This window comes from Marmota marmota, unplaced genomic scaffold, assembly GCF_001458135.2.
Source record: "Marmota marmota marmota unplaced genomic scaffold, marMar, whole genome shotgun sequence".
In the NCBI taxonomy this organism is placed as follows: Eukaryota; Metazoa; Chordata; class Mammalia; order Rodentia; family Sciuridae; genus Marmota; species Marmota marmota.
Window position 1 is genome coordinate 2,824,405 of NW_026000196.1, and position 15,782 is coordinate 2,840,186.

General features: G+C 38.7%; 1 protein-coding gene across 1 annotated transcript; it reads left to right on the plus strand.

Moving 5' to 3' along the window:
• The first annotated feature begins 394 nt into the window (after window positions 1-394).
• Bnc1 (basonuclin 1) lies at window positions 395-12,320 on the plus strand. Its single transcript, XM_015492972.2, has 4 exons — window positions 395-569; window positions 1,712-1,947; window positions 4,041-5,884; window positions 10,109-12,320. Exons 1-4 carry the CDS (start codon window positions 410-412, stop codon window positions 10,791-10,793), a joined length of 2,925 nt encoding a protein of 974 aa, XP_015348458.2. The 5' UTR covers window positions 395-409; the 3' UTR covers window positions 10,794-12,320.
• Window positions 12,321-15,782: the final 3,462 nt, after the last annotated feature.

The following is a 15,782-nucleotide window of genomic DNA, read 5'->3' on the forward strand; positions in this document are numbered from 1 at the left end:
CTCTTTTCAGCCTCTACTGCATCCTGGGGTGGGGGTAACAAATTCCATACCTGTAATACTTTTGGTTCAGAGTGTTCACCATTTTACTTATCCCAAGATGGCCTCTGTACACCGTGCAGAGTTACTGCTGTGGTCAGCTTAGAGACTTTGATAAAAGTGTGGTTGTTGACCTTTTCTATGCTCTTAATAACAAAGTGGCATATTTCCTTCCAAGCTATATCTTTTCTTATAAATCCTGATATTTTTTTGTCCATTTTCATATGTAGAAAATCTGTGAAGTTTATAGTCTCCTGAGTGCTGGGCCAGTTGATTGCCTTTCCGAGGTACTACATACACCTTTGGGCTTGCCACAGTGGGCACTGTTGCTCAATAAATGATGCTAAATGGAGGCATGTGTTTTGTTTTATAAATGCAGTGTTATGTTCCATACAGCATTTACATCGCTGTGCACACGTGTTCTCTTTTGCAGGCTATCAGCTGTACTCTGAACTGTAGTTGCCAAAGTTTCAAACCTGGAAAAATAAACCATCGTCAGTGTGAGCAGTGCAGACATGGATGGGTGGCTCATGGTAACTTTATTTTTTCCCCCTCTCTTGGCTTATAGTGTTCCCTCATAATAACTTACAGATATTCAGGGACTGGTTTAGTATCTATGAATAGCAGCTAACTACTAAGTAGTATGTTCTAGGTAACAGGCTGACAGATTTTACATGTTATCTCTTTGAATTTTAACAACTTTATATGGTATCTCATTAACCCCATTCTAGAGTAGTCTTTTTTTTTTTTTTTTTTTTTTTTGTACTAGGGATTGAACCCAGAGACACTTTACCACTAAGCCACATTCCCAATACCCCCACTCTTTTTTTAAATTTTGAGACAGGGTCTCACTAAGTTGCTTAGGGCTTTACTAAGTTTCTGAGGCTACTTAAACTTGTGATCCTTCAGCCTGTGCCTCAGCCTCCCAAGTCACAGGCATGCACCACCACACGTGGCATTATTAACCCCATTCTAAATGCAGAAACTGGTACTTCAGTGCTATTTATTTGGCACTGATAGGAATGTTATAGACTAATAATTTTTTAGCTTCAGTTTGCCCTAATAAAATTTTAATATAAAAATATCCCTTATTCATGGTTTACCTGAAATTTATAATTGGACATCCTTCAATACTAGCCGCTTGTAACTATGGAGTAGTGTGACCAAAGAATGGAATTTCTTATATTTAAATTTATTTTAATCTAAATATAAATAGTCAAATGTGACTAGTGGCTGTTGCACTGAACATCTTGGATTTAGGTGAATTAATTTGTCAAGCCCCACAAGTAGAAAACAGTAGGTTAGGGCTTAAACCAAGATCTTCCAGATTCCTAAATCCAGATTCTTCACCTCTAGATTCTTTGCTTCCTGATTTTCCATACTGATTATGCACTTGCCACCTTTGTTTTTCTCTGTCCCTTCCCTATTTGTGATAATTTCACTCATAGGGATACCTCAAGAAAGGGAGAAAAGCCTTAAAGCCGGTCAATTTTAGTTTACAAGTTCCTGTGAATAACTTAAAGCCTGATAGGTATTAAGGCTACTAATCATTTGCATATTCATGTTCTTTCTGCTGAGACAGATAACTGAGAATTAGCCCCAGTCTATTTTCTGTATAGTCCTTCTCCTAAATGTAGAATTTTTCAAAATTATATTTCTTCAATTTTATTTTCAGCTCTAAGTAAGCTGAGGATTCCCCCAGTATATCCAACAAGCCAGGTGGAAATTGTCCAGTCCAATGTGGTGTTTGATATCAGCAGCCTCATGCTCTATGGGACGCAGGCCATCCCTGTTCGCCTGAAAATCCTACTGGACCGGCTCTTCAGTGTGTTGAAGCAAGATGAGGTTCTCCAGATCTTGCATGCCTTGGACTGGACCCTTCAGGATTACATCCGTGGATATGTGCTGCAGGTACAGTGACCGTGGTCACTGTTCTGAAATTAGTACCCCGGTAACTGATATGACCTAGTTGCCTACTAGTAATAGTCATTGGTGGTCATCTTTCCCATTAATATTTCTAATGACTTATGCCCCTACATAATATTTTTTTATGGGGGGAATCCTCTGCTCTTCCCAAGATATCTGTGGAACTTCAGGCTGTGGGACCATGACATTTTTTTTTATGTGGGTTTCACTAAGCTACCTCTTACATAGTAAACTATTTGTCCCAATTGGGTGGTACCTTCAGTTCTTTTATTATTCTCAAACTACTTACTGACACAAGATGCTACCTATATCAGATTTTACTGAGAATTTGCGGTCAGAAAGGAAACTTACATTCCAGAACCACACAGAAAGCAGCTTACAATTTATGCAGCTCCATCTTGTTCTTTAAAGTTTTCTGGCATTCCAATGCTGATTTTCCTTCCTAGGCTCTACTTCTTGTAATATTTCTGTGTTCTTGCACTTGTTCATATGTTCTCTATTACTTGTGCACTTGCTTGCTCACTCTGGCATTCTCACACATGTGTGATCATGCTCCCTCTCCCTCTCCCTCATCTCCTCCCCCTCCCTCAACTCTCCCTCCTCCCTCATCTCCTCCCCCTACCTCTCCTCCCCTGCAGTTCTTTTGTCTTCCTCACATTTTCTCATCTTTTCTTCAATGTTCCATTCCCTTCATACCTTTTTCTGTTCTTTATTTTCAGAACAATTTAACCTTTCTTCCCAGACCATGCCATAGATGTACGCCTTCGTGTTTTATATTCAGAGAGGCAATCAAGGTTCTCAAGAAAAGAACATATTTCCTGAGATGAATTATATTAATCTTTTGAAAAGATATGAAACAGTTGCAGAACTTTTTTCTTGCTACTATACTAGAAAATTCAGTGAAAATTACAGTGAAATGGGAAGTGAATATATTTCCAATGCTAAAATAAACTTCAGTCTTGGACAATATCATTAAAAACAAAAACTAAATACCTGACACTCTTCCAGTAATTTTTTGAAGTAAGTATATTATCACCATTTTCTAACTGAAAAATCAGAGTCTCAAGAGTATTTTTTTAAAGGTCTAGCTGAAATTCATTGCACTAGTATATGTTAAGTCCGTAGTTTGAACCCACTTCTGCTTAACTCTAAAACCCATAAAGTTATCCTGGAAATATATTTGCTCACCTCTAGTGCTGGACCCCTTGCAGTCTAGAAACAGACACTTATGTAGAGTAGCATTATGATCTTACATTATGACATAGATCAATATTTAATGATCCTAATAATCTTGCTTTCTAGAGTTAGGATTAAAAATATGGAATCAATTACCTTGAACCTCTAGTACATGAAAAATTTATAATGTTACGTTCCTTATCGTCTTCAAAACTCTTACATACACGGTGAAAAATCTCAGTAGGCCATCAAATACATGTTCTGTGATAAAATATTTATTATAGTTTTGGGAAAAGTTAGGCCTTGCTAGAGTTTGAAAGATCTCCAACACTCCAGTGTAATTACAGCTCTGCTTTGTGAGCATGGGCAATAGATCAATACAGGTTCATTTGTTTTCTGTAGTTGCTTGGGAAGATTATTAAACTTGCAACAAATGAATACTTGAGCTATATCTAGTCTGATTGCTTCATCTATACTCTTTAGATAAAGAAGTTACTATTGCTCAAATGATGTATATTTTAATTTTAGTGGGGAAAATGATTATGCCTCATGTAAGACATCAGTTGGTTTGAAATGAGGTGAAAAATAACAACAATTTCCCTTACTTGGGCTTGAGTAATATAATTTTACTTCTCTTTTCTGAATCTGTCATAAGATCATTGCTTACATTTGTGCAGTTTATGTTTTATTCAAAGTTTCTGGTCTAGGAGAGTAGAGTGAGGTGGGCAGGGGCTGAAGTCCACAAGCCCTGTACACTTTCATCCAGAGAGGTCATCTTTTTCTGATAATGCACAAAGACTCTCTGTAGTCTAGTGAAGACCTTAATCAAATGACTACTTTATTAAAGGAACACGTAAAGAGTAGTAAATTGATCACACTTTTAAATTCTGATTTCGGTGTAGGATGCGTCAGGGAAGGTATTGGATCACTGGAGCATCATGACCAGCGAGGAAGAAGTGGCTACCTTGCAGCAGTTCCTTCGTTTTGGAGAGACCAAGTCCATAGTTGAGCTCATGGCAATTCAAGAGAAAGAAGAACAGTCCATCATCATACCTCCTTCCACAGCAAATGTAGATATCAGAGCTTTCATTGAGAGCTGCAGCCACAGGAGTTCTAGCCTCCCCACTCCTATGGACAAAGGAAACCCCACTAGCATACACCCTTTTGAGAACCTCATAAGCAACATGACTTTCATGCTGCCTTTCCAGTTCTTCAACCCTCTGCCTCCTGCACTGATAGGGTCATTGCCTGAACAATATATGTTGGAACAGGGTCAGGACCAAAGCCAGGAACCCAAACAGGAAATCCATGGGCCCTTCTCTGACAGCAGCTTCTTAACCTCTAGTTCCACACCATTTCAGGTTGAAAAAGAGCAATGTTTAAACTGTCCAGATTCTGTTATTCAAAAAGAAGACAGTGCCCGTTCAAGTGACTCCAGCTCATACAGCATAGTCACTAAACTTGAAAGGACACAGTTATCCCCTGAGGCCAAAGTGAAGCATGAGAGGACCAACCTTAGCACAAAGAAGGGCCGAGTGTTCTGCACTGCATGTGAGAAGACCTTCTATGACAAAGGCACTCTGAAAATCCACTACAACGCCGTCCACCTGAAGATCAAGCATAAGTGCACCATCGAAGGGTGTAACATGGTGTTTAGCTCCCTCAGGAGCCGGAACCGCCACAGTGCCAACCCCAACCCTCGACTTCACATGCCAATGAACAGAAATAACCGGGACAAAGATCTCAGGAACAGCCTTAGCCTGGCAAGCTCTGAGAACTACAAACGCCCAGGTTTCACAGTGATGTCTCCAGACTGTGGGCCTCTACCCAGCTACAGTAGCCCAGGGGAGGATTCCAAAGGCCAACCATCCTTCTCCAGCATTGGACAAAATGGTGTGCTTTTCCCCAACCTAAAAACAGTCCAACCAGTCCTTCCTTTCTACCGTAGTCCAGCTACTCCTGCTGAACTGGCAAATACACCTGGGATGCTGCCTTCTCTCCCTCTACTGTCCTCTTCAATCCCAGAACAACTGGTTTCCAATGAAATGCCATTTGATATTCTTCCTAAGAAGAAATCCCGGAAGTCCAGTATGCCAATCAAAATAGAGAAGGAAGCTGTGGAAATAGCTAATGAGAAAAGGCACAACCTGAGTTCAGATGAAGACATGCCCCTGCAGGTGGTCAGTGAAAATGAGCCAGAGGACTACAGTCCTCAGCCAGACAGAACACCTGAGGAGCAGCACACACACTCAGGAAGCTTAGAGAGGCCCTGCCATCTTAACTCAGTGATAGAGTCCTGTGGAACTGTCAGCCGAACCCCTGAACAGGCCACACACAATTCAGAGAGGGAGACTGAGCAGAAGCTAGCGTTGACCATGGTGCCAAGGGAAGTGGAGGATGGTGGCCGTGAAAACCACTTCACACCTGAAATGGAGTCCCAAGTTCCTTTTCCTGACTACATGGAACTACAGCAGCGCCTACTTGCTGGGGGACTCTTCAGTGCTTTGTCAAACAGGGGGATGACTTTTCCTTGTCTGGAAGATTCTAAAGAATTGGAACACATGGATCAGCATGCATTAGCAAGACAGAAGGAAGAAAATCGCTTCCAGTGTGACATCTGCAAAAAGACCTTTAAAAATGCTTGTAGTGTGAAAATGCACCATAAAAATATGCATGCCAAAGAAACACACACATGCACAGTGGAGGGCTGTAGTGCCACTTTTCCATCCCGCAGGAGCAGAGACAGGTAAGGCATCTTTTGGCAATTATTTTTTCTAAGGAGGTGATTTTTAAACTTTAACATCCATAGAATTTGTTAAAACACAGACTTCTGGGTCCTACCCCTTGAATTTCTGGGATGAAACCTGCAATTTTGCATTTCTGGCAAGTTTCCAGGCAATGCTGGTGTTGCTGTTCTGGGGATCATAGTGTGAGAATCATTGTTTTGTGAATCTCCATATTTCCACATTCACAAACTTTCAATTCCAAAAATCTCAACTCTCTTGGCTATAAAACCTGACCTGAAATGACATGAAGCTATTAGTAATCTTTTTCTAATCTATCTTAGTGCAGACTTTTATGTATATTTAGTACAGAAATGTTAATGAATTTATTATAGGGGCATTAACATAATATTTCAGTATATAAATCATTCTACCTTTCTGAAGTCTGAGAAATTCTGAATTCAGAAACACATCGGGCCCAAAGGTGTGAGATAAGGAATACTTTCGTAGTTCTCACATCAGAAGCTTAGTTAAAAGACAAGTAGCCATTTGACTCAGGACAAAGAAAGGGGCTTTTTAAGTTATCACTATAGTTTCCCAAAACTTGTCTAATTTCAATTTCATAATATGAAGCCCATCAAGTGAAAATTTTCTCTGATTTCTAGTTAAACAGATACATTTGAAAGAAAGAATAGCTGCTTGATTAAAGTTTCTTAAATACTAGGAAATCAAAGAATAAAGGTGATTGGGGGCTGTGATGTATGTTTGAAAGATGCTGGGTGTTCATGATACACAGTCAAACTGTTTATGCCTAACTGGGGAGCATGTCTCATCACTGTGGAGGCACAAAGCTGGTGTTACCATCTTGCTTATGCTTTTCTTCATGAACTTGGGTCCCTAAACATACTCCGGGTCACCCTACAAAAGGAGGAGCAAGCATGCCAAAAAACAACCCTAACAGACTTAGGGAAAGGATCAGCTATCAGATGACATGTAGTATCATAAATGTTGGCTCAAACAAGCTCAATTTGAAGCAGTTTAACACAACCACTAACCTAGTCCAAATTGTAATGCCGCATTTGTTAAGAGGGTGAAAATGCACAGACTCCCACACACATTCCTGGATAGGGTTCATAAGAACATACTCATTGTCTTTAACAAATAGGGTAGAGCACAGGAGATATTAAAATTCCTGTTTCCGTTGCTAGGATGTTAAACCAAACCACCAAGATACCCTAATTAGTGAACTAGTCCTTCTCCTTTCAAAGGAGAAATGTTTGTCCATGAATTAGCTGTTGTTAAGAAGAGGTAATCATATCAGTCAGATTATCTTTGATAGTTACAGGACTGTTCTAGCCTTCAGTATCCACTAGATTAGAATGCACATTGATTCTGGATACTTTTTTATTTGATATTTACTTTTTTATGTATTTAATTTTTTATGTTCTGGCCTGTTTGTAGATATGAGCCCCCCACCACAACAAGAAAATATCTTGCATTCTAAATTTAAAACTATTAACTCCGGTAGAACTTGGAATACATTGTACCTAGAATCTATGCTTAAAATGATACAATTTTAAATGGGACTTTGTAGACAGCCGCAAGCCTACCACCATTTCTGAGTCAAAGATGAGAAATGTGTCGCTCTAAGGACAACTAACTTTCCATCTTCGAGCCACTGTTAACTGCCAGCAGCAATTATCAGGACCCATCAGGGAGGGAGGGGGTCAGTACCTTAAATGCTTATTTAGCCAACAAATATTTATTGTATTAGGTAGTAGGGACACATCCCTACCCACAAGGCCTTCAGAGTAGTAGAGGAGACAAAACAGTAAAAATCATTTACAGCTGAATATGATGAAAACTGCTACAGTGGAAGAAATGTAGGCTGCTGTGGGCACAGGGGAAGGTGCCTCACCAGATTCTTTGGGAAGTTAAGGAAGCTTCCTGGAAGAAGGAATGCGTCTAAACCAGGAACTCTCAAATGTTTTGATTGCACAGCTCTTTATAAACACTTAGCAAAGAACCCTCAAGAGTTTTTCTCTGTTTGGTTTATAGCTATCAATATTTTACCATATTAGAAATTGAAACAAAAAATATTCATTATATCACTTTGAAAAAACAATAAACATGTTATAATAGCATTTTTAAGAAAAAATGTTTTCCAAAACAAAAAAAAATTGTTGTGTCACTTTGAAATAACAATAAGTATATATTATTGTAATAACATTTTTAGGAAAAAATAACTATATTTTCAAAAACACAAAATTAGGGAGATGAGTGGCTTTGGTGCAAGAGATTTTTGCAAATCTCTTTATTGTCTGGTTTAGTTAGAAGACAACTGGATGTAAGAATCTGCTTCCGCATTTATTCTGTTGTAATATCACATATCAGTAACCTCTGGAAAACTCCACTATACACCCAGAATAAGAGTAAAAAAGGGTATATAGAATGTTAATTATGAACACTTGACTTGGGGAACCACAGGCATTGCTCAGACCACCCTTGAAAACTCTTAAAAGAGAGTCAGGGACCACTAGGATTGTTCAGACCGTACTTTGAGAACCACTGGTCTCAACTAAAATAGAAGCTAGGAAGAAGAGTTGAAGGGGAAGCTAGAATTTGAAGGGAAGATAAGGGAACAGGGTTTGTAAGGTCTTGGAAACAGAAGCCTGGCACATGGTCCAGAGGGTTAGAAAGGTTTTGCATTCGTGGTAGTTATTGGTCATAAGGGGACATGGAACCTTAGGAAATGTAATTAACCTTCTGTGGCTAAAGAAGGATGAAGAGGAGCTCATAAGTTAGCTATTAATATTCATGGATACTCAAGAGTTAGGTGGGCAAAGACTCAGAGGTTTTCTTTGCTGCAGTAGAGACCTTTCTGTACAAGGTTCCAGTCAATATATTTGTCTGTTTTTTTTCTTTTGTAACCACTTGTGTGTACCCGAACCTATATGTTAATCTAGTGTCTGGTTTTCTACCAACACATACCAGCCCTTCAACCCAGAATGCTGACATAATCACAGGGCAGAATTATAGTTAAGAAGTGCTGCTTGCAAAGTGGGTAAACTAGGAGCATAATTTTGATTATGTCCCCCAAAAATTATGAATAAAAATTACATAGTAAATGTTATATGTTTTATAAAATATTATTAAGTCTCCAATATACACACATATCTTAGGAGATTTGAAAAAGAAAATTCCATTCTTAGTCACTTTAGTAAGAATGTTTTTCCCAATTTGACCCTGGCATACAATCTGATCTGTATTGGGAAAGGCATTTTCTTTGGGATTATTCTTCTGTTCCCTATAAGATTGTAACCCTTCATAAAGGTTAGTTTTGCTTGTCAGAAGTTAACGGGATCCCCAAACAAGAACAACATTGATTTACAAGTTACATCCAAATGATAACATATGAGTAAAAGGCATGTGTTATAATGGATGTTCATTATCTGCCCTTTAGGAGTAATCATTGGGTAGAAGATTGGTGGTATGCTCACACTGCTGCATTTGCAAAACTTCCGTCTGGTATATTGTGAAATGCTGCAAATATGAACTAATCTACATGCATACACACAATTTATTGCCAGATTTTAACCCACACATGTAGAGCTTCTTGAGAAGTGTGTACAGATGCTCTAGACTTGCACTATTCCACAGAAAGATGATATGAGCCAGATAGGAAATTTTTAATATTGTCTAATAGCTACATTAAAATATAAAAGGAAACAAGTTAGCTAAGTCTTAATAACATTTAATTCAATTCTAAAATATTGTCATTTCAATAAATGATGCTAGCCACATTTCAGGTACTCAATGACTGTATTAGTGCAGTTCAAGAAAGTAATATTTCCTGGTTTCATTGAAATAAAATCCTCTGCTTAGGTCTTTATAGTTTGTGACTGATATTCTTCTAGGATCTCCTGTTTCTAGTGTTCTACTTAAACTGGCCTAATTGAAGTAGTCTAGCCATTCTCTATAGATGAGGTACTATGTTAATCTGATGGTAAAAACCAAAGTTTCCAGACTGTTGGTTTTCCTGGTGAATGCTAACTTCTGACAAGTAGTGAATAACAGTTGGGCCAGTATGCACTAAACACAGGGACATTTCACAGGGACCTAACACTTTACCATCACTTTTCTCGCTCCACAAGTTTTTCCTGATGTCTAGTAAGTCTCTCTACTGAGAAACGTGTTTCTTTATGAAACATTCCAACTGGTTGCTAACTATCTTTTCACTCTTGTAGACACAGTTCAAATCTAAATCTCCACCCAAAAGTGTTGAACCAAGAAGCACTGGAGAGCAGTGAAGACCATTTTCGTGCAGCTTACCTTATAAAAGATGTGGCTAAGGAGTCCTATCAGGATGTGACTTTCACACAGCAAGCATCCCAAACATCTGTCATCTTCAAGGGAACAAGTCGAATGGGCAGTCTGATTTACCCAATAACCCAAGTCCACAGTGCCAGCCTGGAGAGCTACAACTCTGGCCCCCCTAGTGAGGGCACCATCCTGGATTTGAGCACTACCTCAAGCATGAAGTCAGAGAGCAGCAGCCATTCCTCCTGGGACTCTGATGGGGTGAGTGAGGAAGGCACTGTGCTTATGGAGGACAGTGATGGGAACTGTGAAGGACCAGGCCTTGTCCCTGGGGAAGATGAATATCCCATCTGTGTCCTAATGGAGAAGGCTGACCAGAGTCTTGCCAGCTTGCCTTCTGGGTTGCCCATAACCTGTCACCTCTGCCAAAAGACCTACAGTAACAAAGGAACCTTTAGGGCCCACTATAAAACTGTGCACCTCCGCCAGCTCCACAAATGCAAAGTGCCAGGCTGCAACACGATGTTTTCATCTGTTCGCAGTAGAAACAGACACAGCCAGAATCCCAACCTGCACAAGAGTCTGGCCTTGTCTCCAAGTCACCTCCAGTAACAAAGTGGTAGACCAAAATCTCTGATAAGCATTTGTCATAATTCAGGAATAATGTAATCCAAAGAAATGTGTCTTGACTATTTAATACTCTTTGGGTAAGCCAGACTAAAAGTATTTGATTTGCCTATATAGTTTTCCATAGCAGGATAAACAAAAGACAGCTCTTGTGGAAAGTCAACAATTGGGGTAGCTCTTCCTATTATAATTTTTCTTCGCCCAAGAGGTTTTTTGCTGATATAAGGAAACCTTGAAGAAACCCCGTATTCCCCAGATTTGTTTACACATTTCCTGGGAGAGCTTTAGGTCTTACAGATCAACAATGAGGGCCCAGGACCTGGGGGTGGTTTCAAGTGAGGCCTACAGTATTAAGGATGTTGGGGAAGAAATGTTCACCTGGAAAAGATTGCCACGTGGACAAGACACCAGTCCCAAAGATTCCATTTTTCAGTTCCTTCTTTAATGAGTCTGAAATCCAGGCTTGATTTTGGAAAAATGACCTTCTGAAATCATGCCTCCATTTGGAGTGGATAATGCTCCCTACCTCCCCTGAAGATCTCATATCTTACTCCTGGGACTTCTCAGCAGAAGCGGATTGGCCTCTAATGTGTTCCTTGTTGATTCCTGATGCATTTAAGAAACTAGGGGGAAAATATTTCATGCACTTAAAAGTAGTGGTCTTCAATTTAATTTAAAATGATTTTGATAATATTTAACTTGTGTTTGTTATGTAATTATTTGCTGTGAGTGCAGATGTCAGTGTCACCTCTGGATCTCTGCTCAGTAGCAGAACAAGTGACAACATTTCAAAACCACTGCCCATTTTCATTTGGTGAACTTCAGAGTGTGTTCATTTTGATTCCCTGTGGAATGGATACAAGTATGATTCTGGCAGAACCATTTGTATATATTCCGCCAAAGTATTTAGAGGATATGGTTCTGATGGTTTTTGTATATTTTCAGTATCAGTGGATCCCTCAGTCTTCACCCTTTTGTAAATGTATAAGATTAGGATGAACTTTGAAATTTATTTGGTAGAAAGAAAAGTAGGACATTATTGCCATACTCTGTCTTAATATTTAACTTATTCTGAAATATATTCTACACTATTATACATTTTTTGCTGTTGTAGAAAGGAAACTTAGCCCTGTGGAATGAGACCATCTCCTAAAATCCAGCATTTATAGATTTCAAAAGCCTGCATAGGTTAAAAAATAGATTTTGTATTCAGAATCCAAGTATTGTCTTTGAAACTCATGTTGATTTAAGTAATAAAAACATCTTTAAAGAAAACTGAGGGTTACAAGAGATATTATTCCTTTAGCCTAATGGTGGAAAGCCTGTTACGAATTATCTCACTTTTTAAAAAAATTTTAGTAAATGTGACCACTTAACACTTGTCTCAGATTAAAGCAAGATGTATCTTTCAACTGTTTTGTTACCCAGATGTTTAATATTCCAGTTTCCCCAAAGAGGACATTTTTGTATACAAATGTTTTCTATGATTTAATAAAAATATATGGCACATCTTTTGTTTTAAAAGGCAAATATTTGTTAAAAAAAAGTTTTCATTATGTGGACTGTCTTTTTATGAGTGCACATGCCCATACATTCAGACACACACACACACACACACACACACACACACACACACTGAATTTTACAGAACTAAAAAATCAGGGACAGTCTCTAAACAAGGAATACATGTCAGTAACTACTGCAAAATAGAAATTAAGGCAATTAATGGCTTCAAAAAGAAATAAAGTAAATACTTCATTGGGAAGATAAGCTTAGTACTGATCTTTTACCAAGGAAAGTACATAAAGTGATTTAAAAGAATATGGATAGTGGGATCAACCTTTAGAGTTTTATCCATTTGTGCCTATGAGTGGCTATGTGAGTCTGGATTCTCTATGAAGCTGTGCATAGATTTAAGCCTTTCATTAAATATGCAGTTTTAAACTTTAATTTTTATAACTTTTAATTTTTTTACCTTTTTTCCCTTACCGCTGTAGGTCTAGTGTCCCATTTAAACGGCTTAATAAGTATCTGGCCATTCTCTTAACTATATTTACATGTCAGTCATATGGTACAATTAAGAACTGCATATTCCTAATTTCCAGACTGTTGGCTTTTCTGGTAAATTCTAACTTCTGATAAGCAGTGAATAACAGTGGACCAGTGTCCATCCATTACGTAGATAAAAGCACAATCCCATCTATGCATTCAGCCCCCTTCTATGTTGATGCCCTTATTTCATATTTTACTGGCAGAAAAGAAGTCATTAGAGGGAAATTTATTCATGTACCAGCATCAGTACTAGTCCCACTCTACTCAAAGCCATATCATCTCCTTTCTGCATGACTGCAGAAGCCTCTAAACTCTTCTGTTCTTACATATTACAGTGACCAAAATGGCCTTTCTCAGATATAGTCAGATCTTGTGGTATCCCAGCTCAAAAACTTCCAGTTACTTCCCTTACCAGTTAATATAAAATCCAAAGATCATCCCAGGTTCTATAAAAGGCCCTTCGGTATTTTCCCACCCTCCTACTCCAACCTCTTTCCCACTTGCTTCCCTTCATTACATCCATTATCAGTTTTGTCTTCATTTTCCCATAGTAATTTTTCCAAAACTGGAGGAAACCCTATCTTAAGTAGCAAATGAATGGCCTTTGGATAACAGAATAATCCAGTCTCCAGTTCAGCTTGTCCTAAACTTATTTTGTCCTTTCCCCTTCAGTCAACCATTTTCCTTCACTTGACAAGATACCACTCCACTGGCCATATTCTCAGTAGCTGACTTTCACTTCCTACTCTTAGATAATTCTGTGGGAACACCTTTGGCTTCTCCCCCATTGCCTGTCATCCCCTTACCACTGTGTCTATCTATATTCACACCCATCTTCATGTGGCCATATCTGCCTAGACCTCCTAAAAGTCACTTTGTGCCTGTGTTGGATCCCAGTGCAAACATCTGTGATAAAGTGACCAGGATCCTGCACTTCTCATTTTACTCTCACACTCAGACCCATTATAGTCTCCCTGTAGTCAACATCTGTTATTGAGGGATCCATATTTCCCTGGCTCAACCTTTAGAGTTTGATCCATTTTGTGCCTATGAGTGGCTATGTGAGTCTGGATTCTCTATGAAGCAGACTAAATGTACAAAGATTTTAAGAAAAATTCCTTTGATACAAACTAGAAAAAGCCATAGTGAGCCAAACAGACACAATGCAGTTCTGACCTCCCAGTTAAGGGGAGAGGGGAGGAAGGTTGGGTGAAAGTGCCAAGATCACTATGCAATCTACAGAAGGTTCAGCAAGGCCACTAGGGGATCCTTGAGTTGGTCCTGTATCTCCTAGAAGTGGGCTCTTGGGAAATTATATACCTGCCATGCTCAGTCATTGACTTCGGGCAACCCATAGGAAGGGTGCCTTAGTGAAAGCACAGCAATAGATATCAGAACATGGTGCCTGGAGCTGTTAGCCAAATATCACCTTTCTAAAGCCCTTGTGTACTGTTTGAAATGGATTCAAACCTATACTTTTCTCTGGAATCAAAACATTCCTATTCTTTCTGAAAGCTGATACCCCTACCCTCTAGGTATGTCACTGCATCACTTCTCTCCCACTTGTTATTTTTTTATTGGTACATTATAATTCTACATAATAGTGGTATTCAGTGTACCATATTTGTACATGCACATAACATAATTTGATAAATTTCATTCCCTTGTACCTTCCCTTTCTCCCACCTTTTCTTTCCCATCTTCTAATGATTCACTTACTCTATTCTTCTCCCTTCTATTGCTGTTATTTTAATTTGTGCATTATAATTATACACACACACACACGATTCATTATGGTATAAACACAGCATAATGTGGTAGATTTTATTCCCTATACTCTCTCCTCCTCCCTCCCTCTTGATTCCTTTCCTCTATTCTATTGGTATTCTGTTTTTGTGAGCTTCCCCCACCTCTTTTTAGTGTTAGACTAAAGATTTTTCTCTCCCTCTGTCTCTCTCCTCAAATATGTGTGTGTATATCTTTATCTCTCTTTCTCAGGCTTCCACGTATGAGAGAAAACATTTGATCCTTGACTTTCTGAGTCTGGCTTATTTCACTTAGCATAATGTTTCCCATTTCCATCTACCCACAAATGACATAGTTTCTTCTTTATGACTAAGTGAAACTCCATTATGTATATGTGTTTGTATACACACACACATAATGTATATGTGTTTGTATGTATATGTGTGTGTGTGTGTGTGTGTGTGTGTATATATATATATATATATATTACATTTTATTTATCCATTCATCTGTTGAGGGACACCTGAGCTGGTTCCATAATGAGGCTGTTGTGAATTGCCCACTATGAACATCTGTGTGCACATATCACCACAGTATGTTGGTTTTACATCTTTTGGATAAATACCAGAATGGAATAGCTGGGTCACATGGTAGTTCCATTCCTAGTCTTTTGAATAATCTCCATGCTGCTTTCTAAAGTGGTTGTACTAATTTTCCCACTCATTATTATATATCCTTTCTACTAACTCCATTTCTTTAACCTCTAACATTGCTATCTCTTTCATCTTAATGATGAAAAGAAAAGGCTTTCTGTACTCCTGGTCTCCTTCTCTTGGTATTCTCTCCTACTACTAGTAGTGCCAAGTTCTTAGAATAGTAGATTTTTTGCCTCTCCCCTAGTCACTGAACTTGTGTTTCTTCCTTTATGCTACTAAGGGCTCCACTTTCACTTCCTGATGTCCATTGCCAAAGGACGTGTTTGGTTCTTTGGTGTCTTCTGGTCCTATTCTTAATTGTTTTCTCTCCTTACTCTCATGCTCTCTCCTACATTGTTTTATTCATCGCCATGACTTCCACTACTGTCTGTAGGCCAATGTCTCTCCAACTTGTCTTCTTAAAAAGAAAAAAAAAACTGTGTTGTATGTTGCTAGGGATTAAACCCAGGGTCTTATACAT